This window comes from Lampetra fluviatilis, chromosome 3 (assembly GCF_964198595.1).
Source record: "Lampetra fluviatilis chromosome 3, kcLamFluv1.1, whole genome shotgun sequence".
Classification (NCBI taxonomy): Eukaryota; Metazoa; Chordata; class Hyperoartia; order Petromyzontiformes; family Petromyzontidae; genus Lampetra; species Lampetra fluviatilis.
Genome location: NC_136277.1, coordinates 13,492,360 through 13,516,690, shown reverse-complemented (window position 1 = coordinate 13,516,690; position 24,331 = coordinate 13,492,360). Strand labels below are relative to the sequence as shown.

At 47.8% G+C, this 24,331-nt stretch overlaps 1 protein-coding gene across 1 annotated transcript; it reads left to right on the top strand.

The window, feature by feature from the left end:
* Nucleotides 1–14,841: 14,841 nt before the first annotated feature.
* On the top strand, nucleotides 14,842–23,751 carry LOC144948411 (dual specificity tyrosine-phosphorylation-regulated kinase 2-like). Its single transcript, XM_078877855.1, has 11 exons — nucleotides 14,842–14,890; nucleotides 15,139–15,287; nucleotides 16,455–16,588; nucleotides 17,342–17,482; nucleotides 18,541–18,679; nucleotides 19,980–20,061; nucleotides 20,834–21,000; nucleotides 21,438–21,498; nucleotides 21,620–21,737; nucleotides 22,363–22,465; nucleotides 23,716–23,751. Exons 1-11 carry the CDS (start codon nucleotides 14,842–14,844, stop codon nucleotides 23,749–23,751), a joined length of 1,179 nt encoding a protein of 392 aa, XP_078733981.1.
* Nucleotides 23,752–24,331: the final 580 nt, after the last annotated feature.

Sequence of the window (24,331 nt, the reverse complement as noted above, 5' to 3'; positions counted from 1 at the left end):
GGAAATGAATGAGGCGGGGCCCCTTACCTCCAACCCCCCCCACACACGCCCCGCCCACACGCCCCCCACACCGGCCACATGCCCCACCCCGTCACACGCCCCGCCCACACGCCCCCCACCTCGCCCACACCCTCACCCCGTCACACGCCCCACCCCGTCACACGCCCCGCCCACACGCCCCCCACACCACCCACACGCCCCCCACCCCCCCATACGCCCCACACCCCCACCCCGCACAGGCTCCACCCCCCACACGCCCCCCACCCCCCCACACCCCCATACGCCCCACACCCCCGCACAGGCTCCACCCCCCACACGCCCCACACCCCACACGTCAACAACAACCGCCATTCGCCACTAATTGGCGGTGACGTCACCACGACGCTTGTGCCAGGCCATGTGCACCTTGAGGCCACGTGAAGTGTCGAACGCCCGCTGGCAGGAGGTCACGGGGCAGACCCAGGTGCCACGGGTCGACTGACCGAGATGACCGAGATGACTGGCTGATGCACCCACCTGTGCCCCCTACTGTGCCAACTTGCTGTGCTTTAGCCACCCGGCGCTCCGCTCGTTGTTGTGAGCGTCGCTCCTCCGCCCTCCGTTGTTGTTGGAGGGCGACTGCCTCCAACTGCCCAGTAGCGTCCTTCAGAATGGATAATTATGTTGGTCATGATTGTGTTGATAGTGGTAATGGTGCTGATAGTGGTCGAGAAGCTGCTCTTAGCTCGTGTTGCGTGTTGTAAGTGATGGTAATTTGAAGATGGTAAATACGAGTGGGATGTTGGTTGTAGAGGTGACGGACACCCAGAAATGATAGTGATACTATTCGTAATGGCTTTAGTCATGAAAATTGTGGTTGGAAGATGTTACCCACATGCCCGATTAGCATGGCTGACTGTACGGTGCGAAAGAAGTTCAACTTACATCCACGTCGTCGGTGATGATAATTGTGGCGATAGTGATGGTTGTAATGTAGTTAATTGTGCTGGAAATGATGATGGATGAGTTAACGGCAGTGACGATACTGCTAAAGGAAATGATATCAGCGATGGTGTTACTGGTGGCAACGGTGATGATCGTCATGACAATGATCATAGTGATCATAGTGGCAATATATACACACTACATTAAAGGCAAAACACGTGCATATTCATTATACTAAATACTGTACGTAAAATTATTACAAGCGCACGTACTGTAATGTAATTATCCATATGGGAGGATGGGGGGGGGAGGGGTTGTGTTGCATGTGTACGCATATTAATAAAAGTTGACACATGTATGCACATGTATGTCTATTTCCATACGTGCAAATCCATATTTTAATATTATGTACCCTCATGGAATTACGCACATATTCAAGCACGCATTGTATACACACAACGCATCGTGTATATAATACACATTACATTTCTTAAGCACACGTAAAACTATTGCAGGTGCATGTACGTATTGCTGTGTAATATCTAGTGGGTGGGTTATGTTCTACTTAAACACAGGGGACCCACGAGTCCAGGCATTGTGTGACGTAACAATCCTCCTAGGGCCCACGTGGTCTTTCCACTCTGGGCAGTAACCCGCGTGCAGTGACGTCACCACTGACGTCACTAACCTGGCGCTTAACTTCGTAAGAAGGCACGCGGTTCGAGCTACAGCGCCACCTAGATACTCGCTCTTCCACTTGTGAATGGGAGTTTCTCTACGAGACATTTATCCAGGGTAAGTGATGGTAATGATGCTGAGGATGGTACAATGATGTTTGTCACGATCGTGTTGATTCTAGTGGTGAAGGTGCTATTGGTGTGGAAACTGCTCTTTATTCGTATTGTAAGTGATTAAGAGGTCGTATGTGGGTCTCTCTGCGCTTCTGTGGGTCTCTCTGGGTGTCTGTGAGTCTCTGTGTGTATCCGTGAGTATCTCTCGGTGTCTGTCCGTCTCTATGCTGTCTGTGGGTCTCTGCACTTCTGTGAGTCTCTGTGGTCATCTGTGGGTATTTGTTCGTGTCTGTGGGTCTCTGTGCGTGTCTATGGGTCTTTGTGGATGTATGTGGATGTATATATCTGTGTGTGGCTCTCTGCTCCTCTGAGAGTCTCTATGATCTTCAGTGAGGTCTCTGTATGCGTCCGTGTATGTCTCTGCGTAACTATGGGTCTCTGTGTGTGTTTTTGAGTCTCTGTGTGTCTGTGCGTTTCTATGAGTCTATCTGGGTGTTTGTGCGTCTATGTGCGTGTCTGTAGGTATCTGGGTTCCTGTGGGTCTGTTTGCGTGTCTGTGGATCCCTGTATGTGTCTGTGAGTCTCTCTGGGTGTCTTTGGGTCTCTATGTATGTATTTCGGTCTCCGTGTGTACCTGTGGGTCTCTGTGCGTGTCTCTAGGTCTCTGTATTGTCTGTGAGCCTCTTTGGGTGTCTTTAGGCCTCTCTGGGTGATTGTGGGTCTCTATGTGTGTCTGTGGGTCTCTGCTCCTGTGTGAATCTCGGTTATCGTCTGTCGGTCTCTGTGTGTGTCTGTGAGTCTCTGTGCACATTTGTGGGTCACTGTAGGTTCCTGTCAGTCTAAGTGCATCTGTGGGTTTCTGCGCGTGTGTGGGTTTCTCTGCGTGTCTGTGGGTCTACGCTCACAAGTGACAGAGCCAGATACTGGCTCTGCCACTTGTGAGCATATTGAATGTTATTAAATGTTATCCCATACTATACGTAAAATGATTACAAGCACATGTACTGTAATGTAATTATCCATATGGGAGGATGGGGGAGGGGTTGTGTTGCATGTGTACGCATATTAATAAAAGTTGACACATGTATGCACATGTATGACTATTTCCATACGTGCATATCCATATTTTAATACTATGTACCCTCATCGAATTACGTACATATTCAAGCACGCATTGTATACACACAACACATCGTGTATATAATACACGTTACATTTCTTAAGCACACGTAAAACTATTGCAGGTGCATGTACGTATTGCTGTGTAATATCTAGTGGGTGGGTTATGTTCTACTTAAACACAGGGGACCCACGAGTCCGCAGGGAAATGCACCAGGCATTGCGTGACGTAACAATCTTCCTAGGGCCCACGTGGTCTCCCACTCTGAGCAGTAACCCGCGTGCAGTGACGTCACCACTGACGTCACTAACCTGGCGCTTAACTTCGTAAGAAGGCACGCGGTTCGAGCTACAGCGCCACCTAGATACTCGCTCTTCCACTTGTGAGTGGGAGTTTCTCCGCGAGACATTTATACAAGGTAAGTGATGGTAATGATGTTGAGGATGGTACAATGTTTGTCACGATCGTGTTGATTCTAGTGGTGAAGGTGCTGATATTGGTGTGGAAACTGCTCTTTATTCGTATTGTAAGTGATGAAGAGGTCGTACGTGTGTCTCTCTACGCTTCTGTGGGTCTCTCTGGGTGTCTGTGAGTCTGTGTGTATCTGTGGGTATTTCTGGGTATCTGTGGGTCTCTGCACTTCTGTGAGTCTCTGTGGTCATCTTTGGGTATTTGTTTGTGTCTGTGGGTCTCTGTATGTGTCTGTTTGTCTCTGTGCATGTCTGTAGGTGCCCGTTAGTGTCTGTGGATCTCTATGCGTGTCTGTGGGTCTCTGCATAATTATGGGTCTCTATGGGTGTGTATGGGTCTCTGTGTTTTTTTGAGTCTTTCTGTGTGTCTGTGTGTGTCTATGAGTCTATCTGGGTGATTGTGGTCTGTATGCGTGTCTGTGGATCTCTGTATGTGTCTGTGAGTCTCTGTGCGTGTCTGTGGGTCTCTCTGGGTGTCTGTGGGTCTCTATGCATCTATATGGGTCTCTGCTCCTCTGTCAGTCTCTGTGGTCATATATAGGTCTCTGTATGTGTCCGTGGGTCTTTGTGCGCGTCTGTGGGCCTCTGTGGATGTATGTGGGTCTATGTGCGTGTTTGTGGGTCCCTCTGGGTGCCTGTGGTTCTCGATGCGTGCCTGTGGGTCCATGTATTTGGTATCTGTGTATGTCTGTGCATCTCGCTAGGTCTCGATGCGTGTCTGTAGGGCTCTGCTCCTCTGTGAGTCTCTTTGATCGTCCGTCGTTCTCTGTGTGTCTGTGGTTCTCCATGCGGGTATGTGGGTTTCTGTGCATGTCTGTGCGTCTTTCTGGGTGTTTGTGCTTTTATAAGCGTGTCTGTGAGTCTATACGCTTCTGTGAGTCTCTGTGGTGGTCTGTCGGTCTTTGTGCGTGTCTGTGGGTCTCTGTGCGCGTCTGCGGGTCTCTGTTCATGTCTGTGGGTCTCTCTGGGTGTCTGTGGCTCTCTAGGTGTGTCATTGAATCTTTAAGTGTGTATGTGCATCTCTGTACGTGTCTACGTGTCTATGAGTTTCTCTGGGTGTTGTGCTTCTCTATGCGTGTCTGTGGGTTTTTTCTCCTCTGTGAGTCTCTGTGGTCGTCTCTGTGTCTCTGTGCGTGTTTGTCAGTCTATGTGCGTGTACGTGGCTCTATGTGCGTGTATGTGAGTCTCTGTACGTGTCTGTGGGTCTCTGTGTGTGTTTGTGGGTCCATGTTTATGTATGTGCGTCTCTGCTCTTCTGTGAGTCTCTGTGGTCGTTCTGTGTGTCTGAGGGTCTTTGTGCCCATCTGTGGATTTCTGTGGGTGTCTGTGGATCTATGTGCGTGTCTGTGGGGTTCTGTGTGTATGTGAGTTTCTGTGCGCCTATTCGGGTCTTTGTGCTCATTTGTGGGTGTCTGTGTGTGTCTATGGGTCTCTGCATTTCTATGGATCGTTGAGTGTGCCTCTGGGTCTCTTTGGATGTCTGTAGGTCGCTGTGCGTGTCTGTGGGTCTCTTCGATGCCACGGTGTCAGATGTAGAACGTCCAGTTTGGTCTGAAGTCTTTGGGGTGGGGGGTACTAGCCCTGCACCCCCCTATGGACGGCCCGAGTATTGGGTGATAGAGGAGACAGTAGTGATAGGAACGCTCATAGGATAGTGGAGGTAGTAGTGACAGTGAGGATTGTATTGGTGATGATTCTGAGCAGAATGAGGATGCTGATCAATGTACGTATGCATGTTTAATTTCTTTCGCACTTTACGTAGCCAACCGTGCTCATCGGAGGTACGGAAATGTGACTGATGAAAGCAATTGTGATGATGTCATGATTTTGATGATTTCTTTAAAAATATATGTATAAGTTGATGCCACCTATTGATTAAAATGCATCAATGTTTATAACTCAATAATTGTGTAATGCGGGCGTAAGCGACCTTCCGGAGGTGACGTCACGGGGGGTGGAGTCATGTGACGTGGGGGTAAGGTTCGGGGCTTTAAGCGGGTAAACCGGAAGGGGAAGGCAGTCGGGGTGTGAGCGGAATAGAGTGAGGCCACGCGGGCAAGTGTGGAGAAGGGGGGGCGCCGACGGCGATCGGGAGCCAACCCCGAAGATAAGAGCGAGCTGCGGAGTGGTGTGCAGCTGGGGAGGAGACAGCCAGGAGGGCTGCGAGTTAGAGGCAGCGGTGTGGCTGCCAGGAGGAGCTGCGGAGGGGGAGAGAGAGCAAGAAGCTGTGAGAGCTGCGGAGGGAGAAGAGCAGCAGAGAGTACAGCCAAGGGGGGCTGTGTGAGAGAAACAGCAGCGGAGCTGCTGTTGGGGATCGGGCCGACATTGGAGTCAGCACCGTGGAGAAGCTACAGAGTAAAGACAGCCGTGTGGGTGTACAGCACGAACCGAATAATAAAGGACACTGAGCCAGACATCGTGGTCCAGTCGTTTATTACACTGGTGTCGGAAGTGCAACGGCATGTCGAAACAAGTGAGGAAGAAAGTTAATCCGGCGCCTGCATCGGCTTCTTCGTCCGACGACGACGAACTCCCTCCAACCACGGATCCTGTTGGGGTGGTGGAGGAGAGCCAGGCTGAGGCGACCACGGGAACGGGTGTGGAGGATGTTGGCGCGGTGGCGGGTCCGTCGACATCATCAGACGCGGATCAACGATGGCAAGCGATGGCGGTACAACTGGAGGCACTTCAGGACGTCCTGGCGCATCTATGCCATCTCGTCGCGCCAGGGACGATGGATGATGCAAGTGGTGCTCCGCGGGCCGCCACGTTGCCTGTCCTGCCGCCGCCATTGCCCACGCGGCAAGAGGCCGCCATTTTGCGCGCTCCGTGGCGCCAAACCGCCATCTTGGCCACGCCGCGGGCCGACGCCATTTTGAATTTGCCATCACAACCACCACCATTGGAAGACGGCGGGAAGAGGAGTCGGAGTCGCCACCTTACAACAGTTAAAGAATTTTCCGTCGGTGGGGACTGGAGCGCGTTCGCCTGCCGCTTCTTGGCGGCGGTACGCACAGCAAGATGGACCGATGCGGAGGCTTTGGAGGTGTTGCCGACTCTTCTGGACGACGAATCTGTCCGATTCTTCCGTTCCATAGCGACCGATAAGAAGGCAACTTTATGTGGTGTTTTTCAAGAAATGGCCGATGCTTATGAGCCACCAGATGATGCGCATCGGCGATTCGCTCAACGACAACGAGCACCAGAGGAGTCGCCCGTGGCGTTCAGGGGTGCGGTGCTGGAGCTGGCCATGGCAGCTTATCCTGAGACGCCACAGGACCTGCTTGAGCCTCTCATATTAGGGAAAATGTTGGAGTTGTCTCGGGATCTAGGGATCCCCATGCCTGTGTGTGGGCATGAGAAGCTAACTTCCCGGATGGCTGCTAAGTGTCTCGATGCGCAATTCAACCTCCGTCGCTGGAAACAAGTGACGGCGTGGACGGGGGGGCCCGTCAAAGAAGGGGATGCGCTGGGGTGGGACCCTGCGCAGGCCGTCTATGTTCCGGATGACCGGGGCCCTCAACAACTGACGGCCGCCTCCGCTCCATGGACGGGACGCGGCGGGCCGAGACCGCGCGCGATGCTACCAGAACGGGGCCGTCAGGAGGCGAGGCCTGCGCTTCGGCGCAACGAGGCCGAATGTTTCCGCTGCGGGCGTAGGGGCCACTACGCCAGAGACTGCTGGGCCCGCTTCCCGGCTCCGCCGCAGCAGGAGGCCTCGGCACCGGTCAAGTCGGCTAAAGATCCTCCGAAACAGGCATGTCGGCACGCACCAGACACTCGGCAAGGCTTTCCACCTCACCCACCACCTGTGTTGCGCGATCCTATTGTTGTTGTTAAAGAAAGGCCATCGACGGGGCCTTGTCATTCAGTTACGCAGTGGCGCAAATTGGCACGGAGAGTTGTCGCGGCCGCTACGGGTTCGTCCACTGTACCGGGGTCCATACAAGGTGTGGACGTGCGCATTTTGGTCGACTCGGGGGCGTCTGCGACTATTATATCGGATGTCATTTTCCATCTGTTGGGCATTCCGTCGGGGGCTGTGCGTCCGGTTTATGGGTCGTGCGTCGCTGCGAACGGGGGTAGCATGGGCATCGTGGGTCAGGTGGATGCTAAGATATCTATTGGGGATGTGTCGGCCTCGGGTGTTGTGTTGATATCGAGATCTTTGGCGGTTCCTTGTTTGTTAGGCACCGATTTTTTGGCTAAGATGCCCATTTTGATCAAAATCAATGAGAATTGTATTGAACTGCCGGGGGGCCGTCAAATCTCGTTTCTGCCGTCGCCCTGGGGGCGACCTGCTTCGGCCGTACAAGTGCAGGCGCTGTCCGTCGCATCTGTGGACATTCCACCTGGTACACAGATGCTTATACCCTTGCGGTATCGGAAGCCCCTGCCTGATCGGCTAGGAGCAGTAGGGGTCTTGTTGTCACCGTCCGCCACGATAACAACCGGGTTGGCGTTAGTGGGGGCACAGACCATCGTCCGGCCGGATCAATTACCGTTTTTACAGGTGCTTAATGCGGGGGGAGAAAACGTCCGTGTCCCGGCCGGTACGGTTGTGGCACATGCCACTACGGCGGTTGCGACCCATGATTGTCCACATAGCCGGGGAGTTGTTGCTGGGGTTTCCGAGCCAAGGAGTTCGGATGATCGTTGGGTTGCTCAATTATGTGACGAAAATTCTTCCCTGTCCATGGAGCAACGTGGTGCGCTGCGTAAATTGTTGTTGACATATTCCGATGTGTTCAGCTCCGATGATTTGGATTTGGGCCGCACTTCCTTGCTTTACCATCACATTGAGACGGGCGATGCTGCCCCTATTCGATTAAATTCGCATCGGATGAGTCCTGCGGAGCGAGAACACGTACGGGGGGCAGTGGAAGACATGTTGGCTGCGGACATTATATCGCCATCTAACAGCCCATGGGGCGCTCCAGTCGTCTTGGTTAAGAAGAAGGATGGCAAATTGCGATTTTGTGTTGATTTCCGCAAATTGAATAAGATATCGGTGGCAGATGCGTACCCCCTGCCGCGTATGGATGACTCCCTCGACGCATTGTCGGGGGCTAAGTTCTTTTCCACACTGGACCTCTCTTCGGGATTTTGGCAGCTTCCCCTTGACGAGTCCTCACGGGAGAAAACCGCTTTCCGTACGCCGCAGGGGTTATTTCAATTCAACTGTCTCCCGATGGGATTGAATGCGGCCCCTGCTACATTTCAAAGATTGATGGAGCTCGTTTTGACGGGGTTGCAGTGGGAGACATGTCTTATATATTTGGACGATATCATTGTCTTCAGCCGCACATTCGATGAACATTTGACGCGGCTGGAGACAGTGTTCACGAGGATGCGTTCTGCCAAATTGAAATTCAAACCAAAGAAATGTCACCTACTGCAACGGTCCGTCCGCTATTTGGGGCACATTGTGAGCGCTGAGGGAGTGTCCACGGATCCGGAAAAGACGGCGTGCGTCCGGGATTGGCCGACTCCGGCCACCGTGGGGGATGTTCGGCGGTTTTTGGGATTTGCCTCGTATTACCGAAGATTCGTGCCGGGTTTTGCGACGATTGCGAGGCCTTTGCATCTCCTTACGGGTAAAGGACGGAAGTTTGGTTGGGGACAGCCGGAGGAGGCGGCCTTTCGGAGTCTGCGTGATCTATTGGCCACGGCCCCAACATTGGATTATCCCGATTTCGATCACCCATTCATTCTTGATACGGACGCGAGTGACACAGGTATTGGGGCGGTGTTATCACAGTCTAAAGGGGGTGTAGAGCGTGTCGTGGCGTATGGTAGCCGAGTCTTGTCTCCTGCGGAAACCCGCTACTGTGTCACTCGCAGAGAACTATTGGCGGTTGTTTTTTTCCTACGGCAATTTCGACCATACCTCTACGGTCGTTCTTTTATTGTGCGTACGGATCATGCGGCCTTGCAATATGCCCTTAAAATTGACCAGCCATCCGGACAGTTGGCACGTTGGTTGGACACGCTACAGGAATTTTCCTTCCAAATTCAACATCGGAAGGGTGTGCGCCATGCGAACGCTGACGCACTTTCCAGATTACCGCGGCGCGCCCCTTGTAAATGTGAGTCGGGGACGCATAGGTGTTCGCCGATTCCAAACCCCCCTCAGCCGCTCACGTTGGCCGTCGAGAAGTCGGACACTCCGATGGAACCGGGACCGGCTGACGGGGTTTTGAATCTGCCGCGGTCTGTCTGGATCCGGGAACAGATGATGGATGAGTCATTGGTGTCCTTGCGGAAGCGGTCTGCTAAGGACAATGGGAGTCCGAGTACGGCTGTGGGGCCGCAAACCGCTCTCCGAGATGGTCTGCTTATGTGGCGGGAGGGGTTCCAGGAACGTTGGCGCCTGGTGGTACCAACGTCCTTGCGGTTCGAGTTGATTAGAACCCTCCATTGTGACACTCTCTTACATTTAGGGGTGCAGAAGACCTTGTTGACGTTGCAACGTCATTATTTTTGGCACGGCATGGCGACAGATGTCGTAGGGCACGTGCGCGCGTGCCCTGCGTGTGCACAACGTAAGCCGCCGAAACATCCTTACGTGCCGCCTCTCCAGTCGATTCAGGTGTCTCGAGTCAATGAATTGGTGGCACTGGACATATTGGGACCTTTTCCACCATCGGCGAGGGGTAATAAATATTTGCTGGTAGGGGTTGAGTACCTCTCCCGTTGGCCGATGGCCTGGCCGTTGCCTGATCAGTCGGCCGCGGCCATTACCGACGCCTTTTTGTTTGGGTATATTATGGATAAGGGGGCGCCTGAGAGACTCCTCACGGACCAGGGCAGGAATTTCTCTTCTAAATTATTGGCGGAAGTGTGCGCGGGCCTTGGGACTAAGAAAGTACGGACATCCCCATACCATCCGCAGACGGATGGTATGGTTGAACGGCTGAACAGGACATTGTCTGCCATGCTTTGCCATACCGTGAGTGAACAACAATCAGATTGGGATCTGCACATCCCCGGGGTGCTTTCGGCGTACAGGATGACGCCTCATGCGGCTACGGGATATTCGCCGTTTTACCTTATGTATGGTCGGGAAAACGTGCCGCCGGTGGATGTGCAATTGGGAACTGGGGTGAAGGGACCTCGGAAACCACTTCCTGAATACATTCAGGACACGGTTCGCCGAGTCACGGAGGCGCTGGAGAATGCCCGCGTGGCTACGGCCAAAGCCCAGGCCCGGAACGAGCGATATGCGCGACGGTCTGAGGGGGAGTGCCCTTGGAAGGTTGGGGACCTAGCCTGGCTTCATTGTCCACAGGTACGTCCGGGGACCTCGCCGAAATTGCACAAACCCTGGCATGGTCCCGTACGCCTCATTGCGGTTCCCAACCCACAGACAGCACGCGTCCAGATTGGGTCTCGTCGCTGGGTTGTGCATACGTCGCGCTTGAAACCATATGTTGCTCCCTTACATGATGCGTCATCCCCCAATGTTGCCTTGCCGGGGTCTGTTGCTGCTGACTCTCCCCTGCCTGCGTCCATTGATTTTGCTAGAGCGCCTGTCGTACCTGTTCCAGACAGGCCGGCCGTGACATTGCGGGGGACGAGGGGCCCTGCTCGGAGGACGCCTGCCAGGTCTGCGGGACCTTCGAGCCCTGCAGCCCTTCCGACCCAGCTGCGGGCACGGTCACAGGACAAGCCCAAGACTAACTCTTTAGAGACACGGGACGGCGGTGGACTTCCAGCTGCGACAGGGGGATTACCCCCTGTCGTTCCTCGACTTTCATCGCGTTCCCGTTCTGCGAGTGGGCCGCCGACCGTCCGGGACGGGCCGGCGACCCGCACACGTTCCAAATCGCTTACGTTTCGTTGAGTGTTGTTGTCTTGTTATTTTCTTCTTACAGTTGTATTTATTGCATGCTTTTGTACGATCGTTGATGTTGATTGCGTTGTTGTTGTTCTTGCTGTTACATTATATGCTTAGTGTCCTTTAGGGGGGGAAGCTCGGTTCGCCGCATTACGATTTGCTATTGGTCAGCCGAGGTCGGCTGGGATTTTTCTACGGGGGAGGGTGGTGTAATGCGGGCGTAAGCGACCTTCCGGAGGTGACGTCACGGGGGGTGGAGTCATGTGACGTGGGGGTAAGGTTCGGGGCTTTAAGCGGGTAAACCGGAAGGGGAAGGCAGTCGGGGTGTGAGCGGAATAGAGTGAGGCCACGCGGGCAAGTGTGGAGAAGGGGGGGCGCCGACGGCGATCGGGAGCCAACCCCGAAGATAAGAGCGAGCTGCGGAGTGGTGTGCAGCTGGGGAGGAGACAGCCAGGAGGGCTGCGAGTTAGAGGCAGCGGTGTGGCTGCCAGGAGGAGCTGCGGAGGGGGAGAGAGAGCAAGAAGCTGTGAGAGCTGCGGAGGGAGAAGAGCAGCAGAGAGTACAGCCAAGGGGGGCTGTGTGAGAGAAACAGCAGCGGAGCTGCTGTTGGGGATCGGGCCGACATTGGAGTCAGCACCGTGGAGAAGCTACAGAGTAAAGACAGCCGTGTGGGTGTACAGCACGAACCGAATAATAAAGGACACTGAGCCAGACATCGTGGTCCAGTCGTTTATTACAATTGCATAACGATAAAGAGATATACCTTCTCCATAATACAGGGCTTTTTGGGTTAGTTCGTGTAAATATAAATGCGTCGTTGAATCTGCCACCACCTGACGCAGCCAATTAGTAAGGTTTGTCACGTAAACAAAACGTGCCAATTCGTTACTTTTTCAGCACACCGGAGTGTTGGAGAGTAAACCCACAACATTTACATTTCGAGTACGACGTTTCGCCAGTAATTACAACCAGCATCATACTTACGCGATATAATCCAAAAAAATCCTCTTATGGATAATATTGACTGCGAAAGCCTACGTGTTAAACAGATACATAGTGGATGTAACTGTTATCACAATTAATTGTAATCACTCTACTAAATTGGCTAAATCAATATAAATTTGAAAGTTTTTATGCATTATCTTCTTGGTTCGTTCGGTAAAGTCACGTAGAAGGGAAATAATAAAATAATAAAAATAAAACATAATAAAATAATTCTCACGACGTTTCGGCCACAACGCAAGCAGCCGTCCTCAGGTGAAGAACAGGTCTGTCGGAAAGACAGCGTCTGAATGGGCACCACCATGCTTGGCAGCGTATATTTAAGCTGGGTTGGAAGGGGGAAGGGGCGCCTTGACAAAATAATTTGCATATCAAGAGGAATTTAGCATATTTGAGGACGGCTGCTTGCGTTGTGACCGAAACGTCGTGAGAATTATTTTATGATGTTTTATTTTTATTATTTTATTATTTCCCTTCGACGTGACTTTACTGAAAGAACCAGAAGATGAATCCCTGCAGTCAGGAAAGCTTTAAATCTTTTATGCATTAGTTATGTCCATGCATCTGTAACGAAGGGCCACTATATAACTCGTAAGAATGATCTATTATTAGGTACTTGTCGTATGCCCTTTAGAAAACGTCATGAAATGTTTCGTACAAGAATAAATATGAGTTTGCCGCAAAAATAAATAAATAAGGCTCGGGAATAACTTACTTAAAACAAAATTAATATACAGCACAAGTTCGCGTAACGGCGGGAAACATATGAAAGACAAGCGGATGAGAGTGGGTTTGAGTTCTTTTGGAAAACTGAACTTGATTCTGATTAGAAACAAAGACATTCGCAACGAAAAAATGTGCAGCACGACCACCAGGAGATTGGCTCGTGTGCAGATGATAGTTGGATTGTTACATTGCAGGTTTGTGAGAGATGCTGTCAGCTTGGGGGAGGGCCTTCGTCCAACAATGGCACTTTATCATGGCTGCTGATGATTATATTACCGTACATTAGAACTGTGGTTTTTTATCTTGACTGCAGCCTTGCACCCCTTTGGTTCTAAATCGTGCAACAAAGTATAATTTAAAAAGAAATACCTAGGGTTGATAAAACAAAGGAGTTGTACTTACGTGTGCGTGCTTAATTTGTGTTTCGATGATTTGCCTTCTAAAAAAAAATCTATCTTGGATGTCTCGCACCCCCAGACATGGCATCTCGCACTCACAGGGGGTGCGTCGTGCGTGCACCCCAAGTGAAGAACCACCGCATTAGAGTGATGGCCATTGCATGCCATAACATTTTCGCATACTGTACCTCAACAACGAGTGTACTTTGCTCATCTCTGATGGAAGGCCTTAGCAAGTGATAAAAATTCAATATTCCTAGAGGACATTGACTTTTCACAAATTGATATTCATTTCATCATGAGCCTTTCAATGATGATGGGATGACTGTCAAATGTTTCCGATATTTGCATTCACAATTTGTTGAGAGGTCTGCGGCAGTGCCACTTGGACAAATTTCCTTTGCTACAGAGAAAATGAACCTCCAATGTACTGCAACCTGGTAAAATGAAGGACACTGATGCGTCTTCTTGGTTCTTTCGGTAAATTCACGTAGAATGGAAATAATAAAAATTAAAACATTATAAAATAATTCTCACGACGTTTCGGCCACAACGCAAGCAGCCGTCCTCAGGTGGAGAACAGGTCTGTCGAGGAGACAGAAACGTCGTGAGAATTATTTTATTATGTTTTATTTTTATTATTTTATTATTTCCATTCTACGTGACTTTACCGAAAGAACCGAGAAGATGAATCCCTGCAGTCACGAAAGCTTTAAATCGAAATTTAAGACACTGATGCGGTTTGAGGTTTTGACACGTGTTTTTGTGCTTTGTGACAGAATCATCTCTGGAGATGAACCGCAAGAGGAAATACGTAGAGGTACGTGTTCACCTAAAATTTAAACCGATATGAAGTCACTTGACGGTAACACTCCTTCCTGAAAGATGCACTTCACAATACAGACTCCCGCTTACTTTACAGGACGTAAATAATAGTTTCATGATATTTAAAGTGACATGCTCACCACACAGTAATAACAAGGCTACTCGCTCAATTCACAACATGGGTTCTATTCACAATTCACATACCTATGTGTACACAATGTGTTACATGATGCAGATGCGAAGAGATATGTATGTCTGCATGTCCGTGTTTTATCTCTGTGTGTCCATGTATCTGCGTTTGGCGCTCTGTCCTATGAACCTAGCAACCCCAGTTCGATTCCCACTCACGACCAATAAGTGGCGAATATCTGCACTGGTTAATGACCTCCCTTAACCTTGTGTGGTGTGTAAAGATCAGCATTGGGCAGACAAAGGTATCTGGGTATTTGTGTTAGCCAAACAATCGAATGTGCTGTGCCAAACTTGATAGTTGCTCACTAACAGTATTTGCCCCAACAGTCTATTCGGCTATATGGGAGATCTTTGTCTTCGTCCGTAAACGTATGTGTACACGTATCTGTGGCTGCACCTCTGCGTGTGCACCTGTGTTCTTGTGCGTGAGCCTGTGCCACATCTTTGCATCTTTGCGTGTTTTCTGTGTCACTGTGATATCTGTGTGCACCTAGGCATGCTCACGTGTTTCTCTGTGTGTATATGTAATGCATTATTAACACAGCCACCTGCGATGGATGGAGTCAACTTCTCGGTGGCAGGGAGGAGCTGCACACCACAAGGTTCGAGTGCACTAAAATTCAGCATCATTAACCACGTGATTTACCTGCACACACACTCATCCAAAGGTTCACATAACCAGAGTCAACCCTTGAATGGTTCTGTACCTCCATTATAGACCGCACACATTTGAAGTTTTCATTATAATTCTTGATTGCTTTCTGATTGTAGTTGCATGTGCTTGTTAGACATGTATGTGTGCATGCATGAATGCATGCGTTTATGTTTTTGTTCATGTGTCTGGGTGCAGAAACCTTGGCAAGATTCAAAAAGAGGATGACGATACTTGAACAGAATGAAATCCTGGAATACGATGAGATTTTTTATTTTAAGATTCGCGACACACGAAATGGGATTAATAATTATGGCTACGACGACTTAAATTACCACTACATTCCGGTAATACTCTCTTTCGTGGGTGCCGTGGGTGCGAGATATTAACTACCTTGTCTGTTATACAGGAGGTCGTGGGTTCGATCCCGACCCAGACGCCTGCTGTATATTTGGAGTTTGCATGTTTTTCCCTTGGTCGCGTGGATTTTTCTCTGGATCCTCCGTTTTTTTTCCCCTCCACATTTAGAAACATGCGTTTGGAGTATTTGGCTGCTATACATTTCCACGTGATAAGCCACTTCATTGGGGTATCATTTGTAGTCAGGCCGCTTCTGAAAAAGGTCTATATACCTCAGCGGGCCTTACCTGGTAAAATAAAAAAAACGAAATCTTTTTATTTTAATATGGTCCATGTTCATTCTAACTAGTCCACATCCCACTGAAACACATAAAACGACAGGAAATTGCCTGATGACACTGGCTGTAACGACCACAGAAACGTTGTACCAAGTTGTTAAGTGTTGTGAATTTCTTTCCAACATACTGGTGTGCTGAAGTAATCATAACATTGGCATGTTAGTGCACGTGACAACTGTATTGATTTGGCTGTGTTGGGGTGGAGGAGGGTGTACGACACACATTGGCATTTTATTCACGAGGCAAACTGACCCAAAATTCTATTATAAATTATAAAATTGGTTCGAAAGCCGATGTGTAAAATTCGTAAAATACATTATGAATGTGCATACATGACTGAAAACTGTTTTGGAAAATAGTTAGATTTGAATGGTGGCTCAGAGAAGTCTTGCCTATCAAATCACTCGTATAGAATCTCTGAGGTCTTGCATTTGAAATCTGGAAAATATTTTAAAAAATGACAATGTCTCCAGTGGAGTTGATGGCTTCAGCTGGTCCCCGATCAATACACACAATTAACGTCATTCTGCCAAGCTCTGAGCAAAATACTTCGAAACTTATCAGACGGAAGAAACTCTATGACTCACACTTTACATATCATGGGGAAGTGATATCCAGTTTGGGGTAGCAGGCATTTGGCAGATACATCACAAGTATCTCGGATATTGTTATTTGCGTTTGGATATACAGTAAATGTAAAAACAATAACCAAACGCGCACTGATTGAGCGATGCTTTAAAATTGAGTCATGATTTAGCACTAAATGAGGGCACTGATTGAATAGCTGAACTGAACTCTTCTTTAATCTTGTTCCAGGTTGTGAACGGACACCTGGCGTACCGTTACCAGATACTAAGTGTACTTGGCAAGGGGAAATTTGGCCAAGTGCTGCTTTGCCAGGACCATAAGACCAAAAGTAAAGTGGCTTTGAAAATGCTCCAGCACTCACGGTAAGAGTTGCATAGTGGCAATGACCACATTTATATATGGATGTGTAATAGAACAATACATTTTGAGAGAGCTAATGGGTGTTACGCTATGATATAAGCAGAGGCAACACTATACGGTCTAAATAGTAATCAGAAGCTGATGTTTTCCATATGAATTCAATAATAGATCGTGAATATTATCAAGCAACATCAGAAATAATATTTATGTTTTGTGATTGAGTGTTTGTGTATCGCCACGCCTCTAAACGTACAATACTGGTGAGTGGGTTGAAATATTTTAAAAGTTTCGCTCTTAAACAACTCTACAGAATAAGGCCTATTGCCTGAAACGTCCCCGACGATATGTCTTCCTCTTTCGGGCAATGTTATTGATCACTATGTTCGAGTTTGTTATATTTGCTTGTGCCCTCCTGCCACTGCATTATCACATTACATCATGGGACCTCCTTTGCCAGTACCAAAATATGAGAACAGCTTTTCCCCTTTTTTTCTGGCAACAAAACAGGTCGGTTTCAGTTTGGTGTTTTAACATCTTAACACCTGTTTTGTTGCCAGAAGAAAAGGGGAAACCCTATTCTCATATTTTGGTACTGGCAAAGGAGATCCCATGATGTAGCTGCTCACCCCGAGCTCTCATTACTCTGATAGTGCTGTTGTCTTTGTGCTGTACGCCTATTGGCGTTCTCTGGTCTAACACCGTTTTGAGACTAGGCTCAAAAGAAAGCTGTCCCACTTATATTTGTTTCTCCACAGCACCAAAAACCCGAATGGGGACCACGAGGTGGATATAATGAATGCCCTGCAGTCCACCGATGAAGAAAATAACCACATCATCAGACTCCTCGACAAGTTCACATTCAGGGGGCATTTTACTATGGTCATGGAGCTCCTTGTGTGAGTATAATCACATCTGTCTAAAGCTGTCGCGTTCGTTTATTCACACGAGTTTTTAAATATGGACGACAGGTTATTGAGTTTGTTTTATGTACCAGCAATTTACTTTTTAGATTGTCTTGGTACTTTGTAGAATATTAGCAAGCCCCTGGAGCTATGCACTTTTACATCTAGATTGAAAATGTATTTATTCAGAACAGTTTTTTGTGCTTAGTTTGTTATGCTTCCCCTCCACGTCCGATTAACATGGTTGGCTATGTACGGGTGCGAAAGAAGTTCTACATACACATGTACAAAAGACACATGTGGCTCTTTAAATATACACAGCACTGTTTACGATGCTCTCCTGCCTTACTGGATACATATTAGCTGAGTGACACCATTGTACAAAATGCAATACATTAACATGAGACGTTTTCATAATACAAGACTCCTCTTACTTATCAACAGTCGACTAACAAACTTTGAGATATGAATAAACCTGCCCGTATGTCCAGTTGCCTGTTCGAACTGAGAGTCGTATGTTCAACTGCCACAGAATAGATGGCGGGTGTGGTATCTCCATCTGCAGACCATGAAAAAGCAGTGGCATCTACAGGAGATTATACAACTTTTAAAGCCATTACCCTGTGTTTAGTGTACATTCCATACAACATGTTTGGAATTTGAGAAAAGGGTTTTCCCCATTTTCTGGCAACAAAACAGGTGTTAAGATGGTAAAACACCAAACTGAAACCTTTAACAAGGAATCATGTCTGCATTAACCACGTATACTTGTGGTCAGAATGCAAACTAAAAACATACTCTGATAGTATATGTATTGTCTTTGAAACTGATAGGTCCACACCAGAGACAGCTTTCCTTCGAGCCTTGTCTCAAACAGTGTTAGACCAGAAGACGCCAAAAGGCGTACAGCACAAAGACAACACACTATCCGAGTAATGAGAGCTCGGGTGAGCAGCTACATTATGGGACCTCCTTTGCCAGTACCAAAATAGGTTGGACTTACGAACACAAAGAAGATGAGAACTAACCATCGATCGTGTCATGTCTTGCAGTGGAGACCTGAGAAAGCAGCTCATGCTGAAATACGACAACGACTTTCCCATGTCAAGAATCAGGCTCTATTGTCAGTCCATCCTGAAGGCTCTTGTAAAGTTCAGGAAAGAGGCCATCATTCATGGGGACCTGAAGCCAGTAAGTGAACAACACCAACCTAATGCATCCCTTCATGAATTCATCTGTTTGTATGATTGCCTTCGTGTAGCTGTGGGTAAATATAACTCTCATAACTATTTCATGAATGTGTAGGGGTATCAGGGGAAGGATTTCCACCAATAGGAGGGTTAGTGGGAGGGGTAATCGAGGAGGCATAAGGGGAGAATGGAAGGGGCTTTTGGCGGGAACGAGATTGGGACGGCTGGGGACAGGTGTGGATGGGAGGAAATTATTAAAAGACGAACCCCCCTGCAATCTTGTGTCTGCTCTCCTTTACAAATGCACAGATAAAACTAAGACTTGCTTTAATTTAGGACATTTTGAAATCTCTTTGCTTGCTCTGAAGTACACTGCAGATTATTGGAAATTACATCCATAGCAATGACAATGTTCTGAGCAATAATTACGACTGCCAATGTTCTATAAAAGGTATAAAGGTGTAAATAAATGAAGGAGTGAACCGCCAACCAATTCACAAAATGAAATCTTACCTTACAAACTCCATGTGGCCACTGCGCTGTCTGACATTGACATGCTAATCTCTCACAATACAATGGCCACCCCCTACAGCTCCGTAGTACCTCCCACCAGAGGTCGCAACCGGGTACCCGATACCCGTACCCTACCCGATACCCGGCTACCCGTACCCGGCCGGGTACGGGTACCCGTTTGCGACCCTGATGTGGCCGGGTACGGGTAGGCTGTGAGTCACTGGTGAGTAACTGTTTGTCACTCATTTTCCAACGTCTTGTCTCTTCTCACAATTCAAGTTCCTAGAATCAACCTACCCGCGCCTGCAACATGGCTTCATCCCAGAGGTCGCAATCAGGTACCCGATACCCGTACCCTACCCCGTACCCGACCGGGTACGGGGTAGGGTACGGCCGGGTACGGGTACCCGCTTGCGACCCTGGTGCGGCCACACATTGGCATTAGCTGCCCCGCCCATCTCTAAACCATTTGTAAACAGCTCTTTGATTGGTGTAGACCGACTGCAGGTTACAGAGACCTCTCCAACATTAACATTAGCTGCCCCGCCCATCTCTAACCCTTTATAAACAGCCTGCCTTGGCAGATTTCACCCTCTTTTTTCACCTGAAGACGATTGCTTGTGTTGCGATCGAAACGTCGTTATATTGTTATTATTTTGATTATTTTTTCTATCTACGTGGCTTTACTGAAAGATCCAAAGAATATGAATACAAACTGCATACTTAAGAGCTGCATGTCAATAGGACTTTTAACAAAGAAACCACTCTTTGTTTTTTTTCTCTTCCAGGCAAACATTCTGATCAAGAACCATAAAACTGGCAATGTCAGGATCACTGACTTTGGCGTCAGTGTCAAACTTGTGTCTCCAAGTAAGTGAATTAACCTGGGTGTCTGTGTGTGTGTGTGGCGTAGTCAAACAGTGTTTAGCACTTCAGTATCCTCGTAGTTAACCCAGTTTCAATTCCAACCATGTAAAACACTGCCAATTGGTATTGGAGCAGGGCATAGGCCTACCCTATGTAAAATTTGCCTAAAATATAACAGTGGTTGGTGCAATTGTGCCCTGTCATGTATACCTTAAAAGTCGAAGAATATCATGGAGTGATGTTTACGTATTGGCGGTTCTGGACCAGTGGGGGAAATTCCACATTCCCCTGTCAGATGCCATTTTTAATTGGTACGACTACTTTTAACAACATATAAAATGGTAATTTTACCATCTCCCGACCAGGATTTCAACTTACAACTTCCCAAACTGTCAGTCGTCAAGTGCTTTAAGCACAGCACCACATGGCTGGTATATTGGCTTAAATGGTAGAGACGTGTCCTGTGCATGTGTGTGTTGTACTTTATCTGTGTGGACTGTCTAAACCAGTGTTCTTGACTAATTTTCAGAGGGGGGGGGCACTTTTGCCAATAAGTCATTAGTGTGAGGGCCGCCACACATTGGAAACCATTGGGTGGTTTGACACCATGACGGGGTGTTGTCACTATTTGTGGAGTGTCTGGGGGCCGCACTAAAGGCCACCAGGGGCCGCCAGTGGCCCACGGGCCTTGCATTGAAGAACACTGGTCGAAGCAAACAGTAACACGCACCCCCCTGCGTGCTTGATTGTGCCAATCTGTGTGCGTGGTGAGCAGTTTTTCAACGCTTTGGAACGTGCCCATACATGGCGCCCGAGATGTTCCTCATGCTCCAGATTGGATGCTCGGTGGACATGTGGTCCTTGGGCTGCGTGATCGCCGAGCTCGTCTCTGGGTCCAAACTCTTCTTCGGCAATAGAGATCACATTGGCCGTGTCATCAAGGTACTATAAGCATGAGGGTGGCATACAGAATGTTGTGGGTTTTAATGTAAGGTTGAAATCTTTCAGTGGAGCTGTCTTTATCCTCTGGACCCTTTCCCTGGCAAAAACGGTGTCCTGCTGCCAGTACATTTATGTTGAATGGGCATCGTCTTCATGTGAACAGATACCATTTGGGCAAGCAGAATTACATTGGAGTTAATCGATCATCTCAAACAGATTGCCACTCTTAAGATACTTAGTTTTTATTGCTCATCGCAGAGGTCACATAGTCATTTTGAAGAGTAATGTTTGTTGATTAAATACAAAAAGTATATCTTTTTATGTAAAAACGTGTGCAAGACACGCAGATAAAATATCAATTTGAGAGATATTCAAGATATGATATCTGTATTTACACTGTGCTCACACTCAATGTATCTGAACTCAACTCTGTGCAGGTATTGGGCGTACCACCATTGTGGATGATCAACTCCTCAGGCAACCAACTCATTACCATTGGTGAGTAGAGGGGAGGTGTGATTGCTACTTTGGTTGCTATATTTGTCAGTTAAACACCACTCTCATGTGCTCGTAATCCTCAACAATAATTCCCTATTATGTGTTTTCTCTCCGTAAACAGACAACCAGGGCCGCCCCATTGTCAAAGGCAAGGCCATCGTCCCACACAGCATATCTCTTCAGACACTGCTCAAAACTAAAGACAAGGCGTTGCTCGACTTCATTCAAGGTTGCCTTGAGTAAGAGACATACTTATATTGTCTATGCATTGTCGTGGATAATTATTTTCGTGTCTATCATCAACACCGTCTGGAAAATTTGTACACAGCTGAGGGTGGAGTTTATTCAACCCTCTTAGTAAACTTCACTCTCAGCTGTGTGCACTTTGTCACATCAGAGCAATATTTAAAAACGTTGTGCCTTCTTACATTAATTAACCCTTTCCCATTCCGAGACGACTGCAAGTTTTAGGGCGGTACCTGTTCACCGCTGAATCCTGGAACACGCAAGCGGCTCAGCGTTAATTTTATTTAGAGAGGCGTAGTACCGCCGTTGTTTTTAAAGACATTGTACTCACTGCAGAGAACCGTAGTGACAAGACCGCACTCGACAATAGCCGGTGCCAAACTGTGCCATATGCCCTTCCATGTGGCTTTGTGGGAGCCTTGGTACCGATAAAGTTAATTTATATGTTCTTTCGATTCCGTTCTGATGACGTACACGTACAAAAAACGGAAGGGAAAAAGGTAAAAAAAATTAAGATATGGTGGGTAATGTATTGGGTGTGTCTTAGCCCCTCCCTATGAGTAGAATAAATGTTGGTGATAAACGGGCCCCTAACGATCCCCGTGTATATCTTGGCAGGTGGGATCCCGTACACCGGCTCACACCAGAGGAGGCTTTGGAGCACGACTGGGTGCAGGACAGGAAGATGGCCAAGAAAGATGCCGCGGTGCCAAGCGGCAACGTTCGACTCCACCACACTGCGGGACCACGAGAACAAAGCTCTTGGTCAAATGAGACCCATGAATCTTATGATACTCCAGGGGGATGCGGCACCTTATCGCCAACAAAATGCATGAGCCAGGAGCGTGATGGTGATCACGATGCTGGGTCAAGTCTTGAAGAATTTGTGACAGCCAGGAGCAAACAGTGAGTTTCCACATGCAATTGCACATATGAAGAATATTTGGGTTGGTTGTGCTATTATGCCACATCAAAACACCTACCTACTCAAATGAGCATTGGATAATTTTCACCTCCATCTCCAACTCTAACTCACTGGTGGAGATTGTACTCTCCTGTCTCTTTCAAACATTCACTGTTGATTTCCCAAGAGGTTATATTCATGCAGTACATTATTTAGAGGTAATACATCAGTGGCGGCTGGTGATATTTATTTTTGGGGGGGCGCATTTTTTTTATTTTATTGAGGGGGGCAAATAAATATAAAGCAGTACCAAAAACCATTTTGACTACTTGAATATAAATTTTGATGATCTTTATTTACATTTCAGACCAAAAGAAGTACCAAAAAGCATGTTTCCTACTTGAACATAAATGTTTCTCTTTTATATACATTTCAGACCAAAGTACCAAAAAGCATGTTTCCTACTTGAACATAAATGTTTCTCTTTTATAAACATTTCAGACCAAAGTACCAAAAAGCATGTTTCCTACTTGAACATAAAAACGTTAGTTTCATGCTATTATCAATATGGCTGCGGCTACTTTCATGACGTTTGCATTTGTCAGAGAGATGTTTGAGGTCTCTTACCCCCGTCGTTGTCCACAAAACTTCAGTGCCGACACTTTGAAATAAAAGACAGGGAGAACAAAAAAGAGAATTGCTCACATCACATCCAGCCAGCCACCTCCGTTTCTCATAACAAGCGCGGGTGAAGCTTCGTGTGTAGCTTCGTCCTCTGTCACTGGCCTGCTGCTGGATTTGTAAATCGGGTTGGTCCGGTCCGAGATCCTTTATCTTTTTTATTTCTTCCAGCGAAAGCCTTGTGAAAGGGTTTTTTTGTAAATAAATTACAGAATTTGGATGAACTGCTGCCATTGTTTACACAAAAAATTTGATCAGCCTAGCAAGTGTCGAAGTGGTGTCGCCTGCGCGCTCGCAGTAGTGGCCCAGAGCGTAAATTTGAATGACAGGTGACGAGAACCAATCAGATTGGATAAAATAACATGTATCCAATTCTGATTGGCCAGGGACGCAACGACTTGCGCCCCGAGGAGAATCTTTAAGAAACCAATTAGAGACCAGCTTCAGGTCACATGCTGTCCGAAAATTTAAAGTCTCACATAGACATCCATTTGTCCGGCGCCCCGCATGAAACACATTGAAAAACATAGAAAATAGTTGACCGATTAAAGCCAGTTTTTATTAAATGCTGATGCTTTTCTTACTACCAGCCAGCACATCGTATGAAAAAAATATTTTATTTATGTATTTTCATATAATTTTTGTATATGTATATTCTTGAATCTTGATGGGGGCGGCGCCCCTGCGCCCTCTATTGACGAGCCGCCACTGTAATACATGTACATCGTTAAGCCAAAGTACCATCAACAAGATTAATATTCTGTATCAAAAGAGACCAAAGATCTGCATTGGACAGGATGAGGATTCTATTTTGTAGCAGTTTCGATTTGGTATATGTTCTATAATGCATTTACATTCAACTCTTCAATCAACTTAACTTAAAAATACACAATTATCTCGAGAAAGTTCCATAATTATTTCATCACCCAAAAAACATCTTTCCCACCATCTTTTGTTTTATCGTGGAGGAGATGAATCCAAATAATTATTGTACTTGATCTG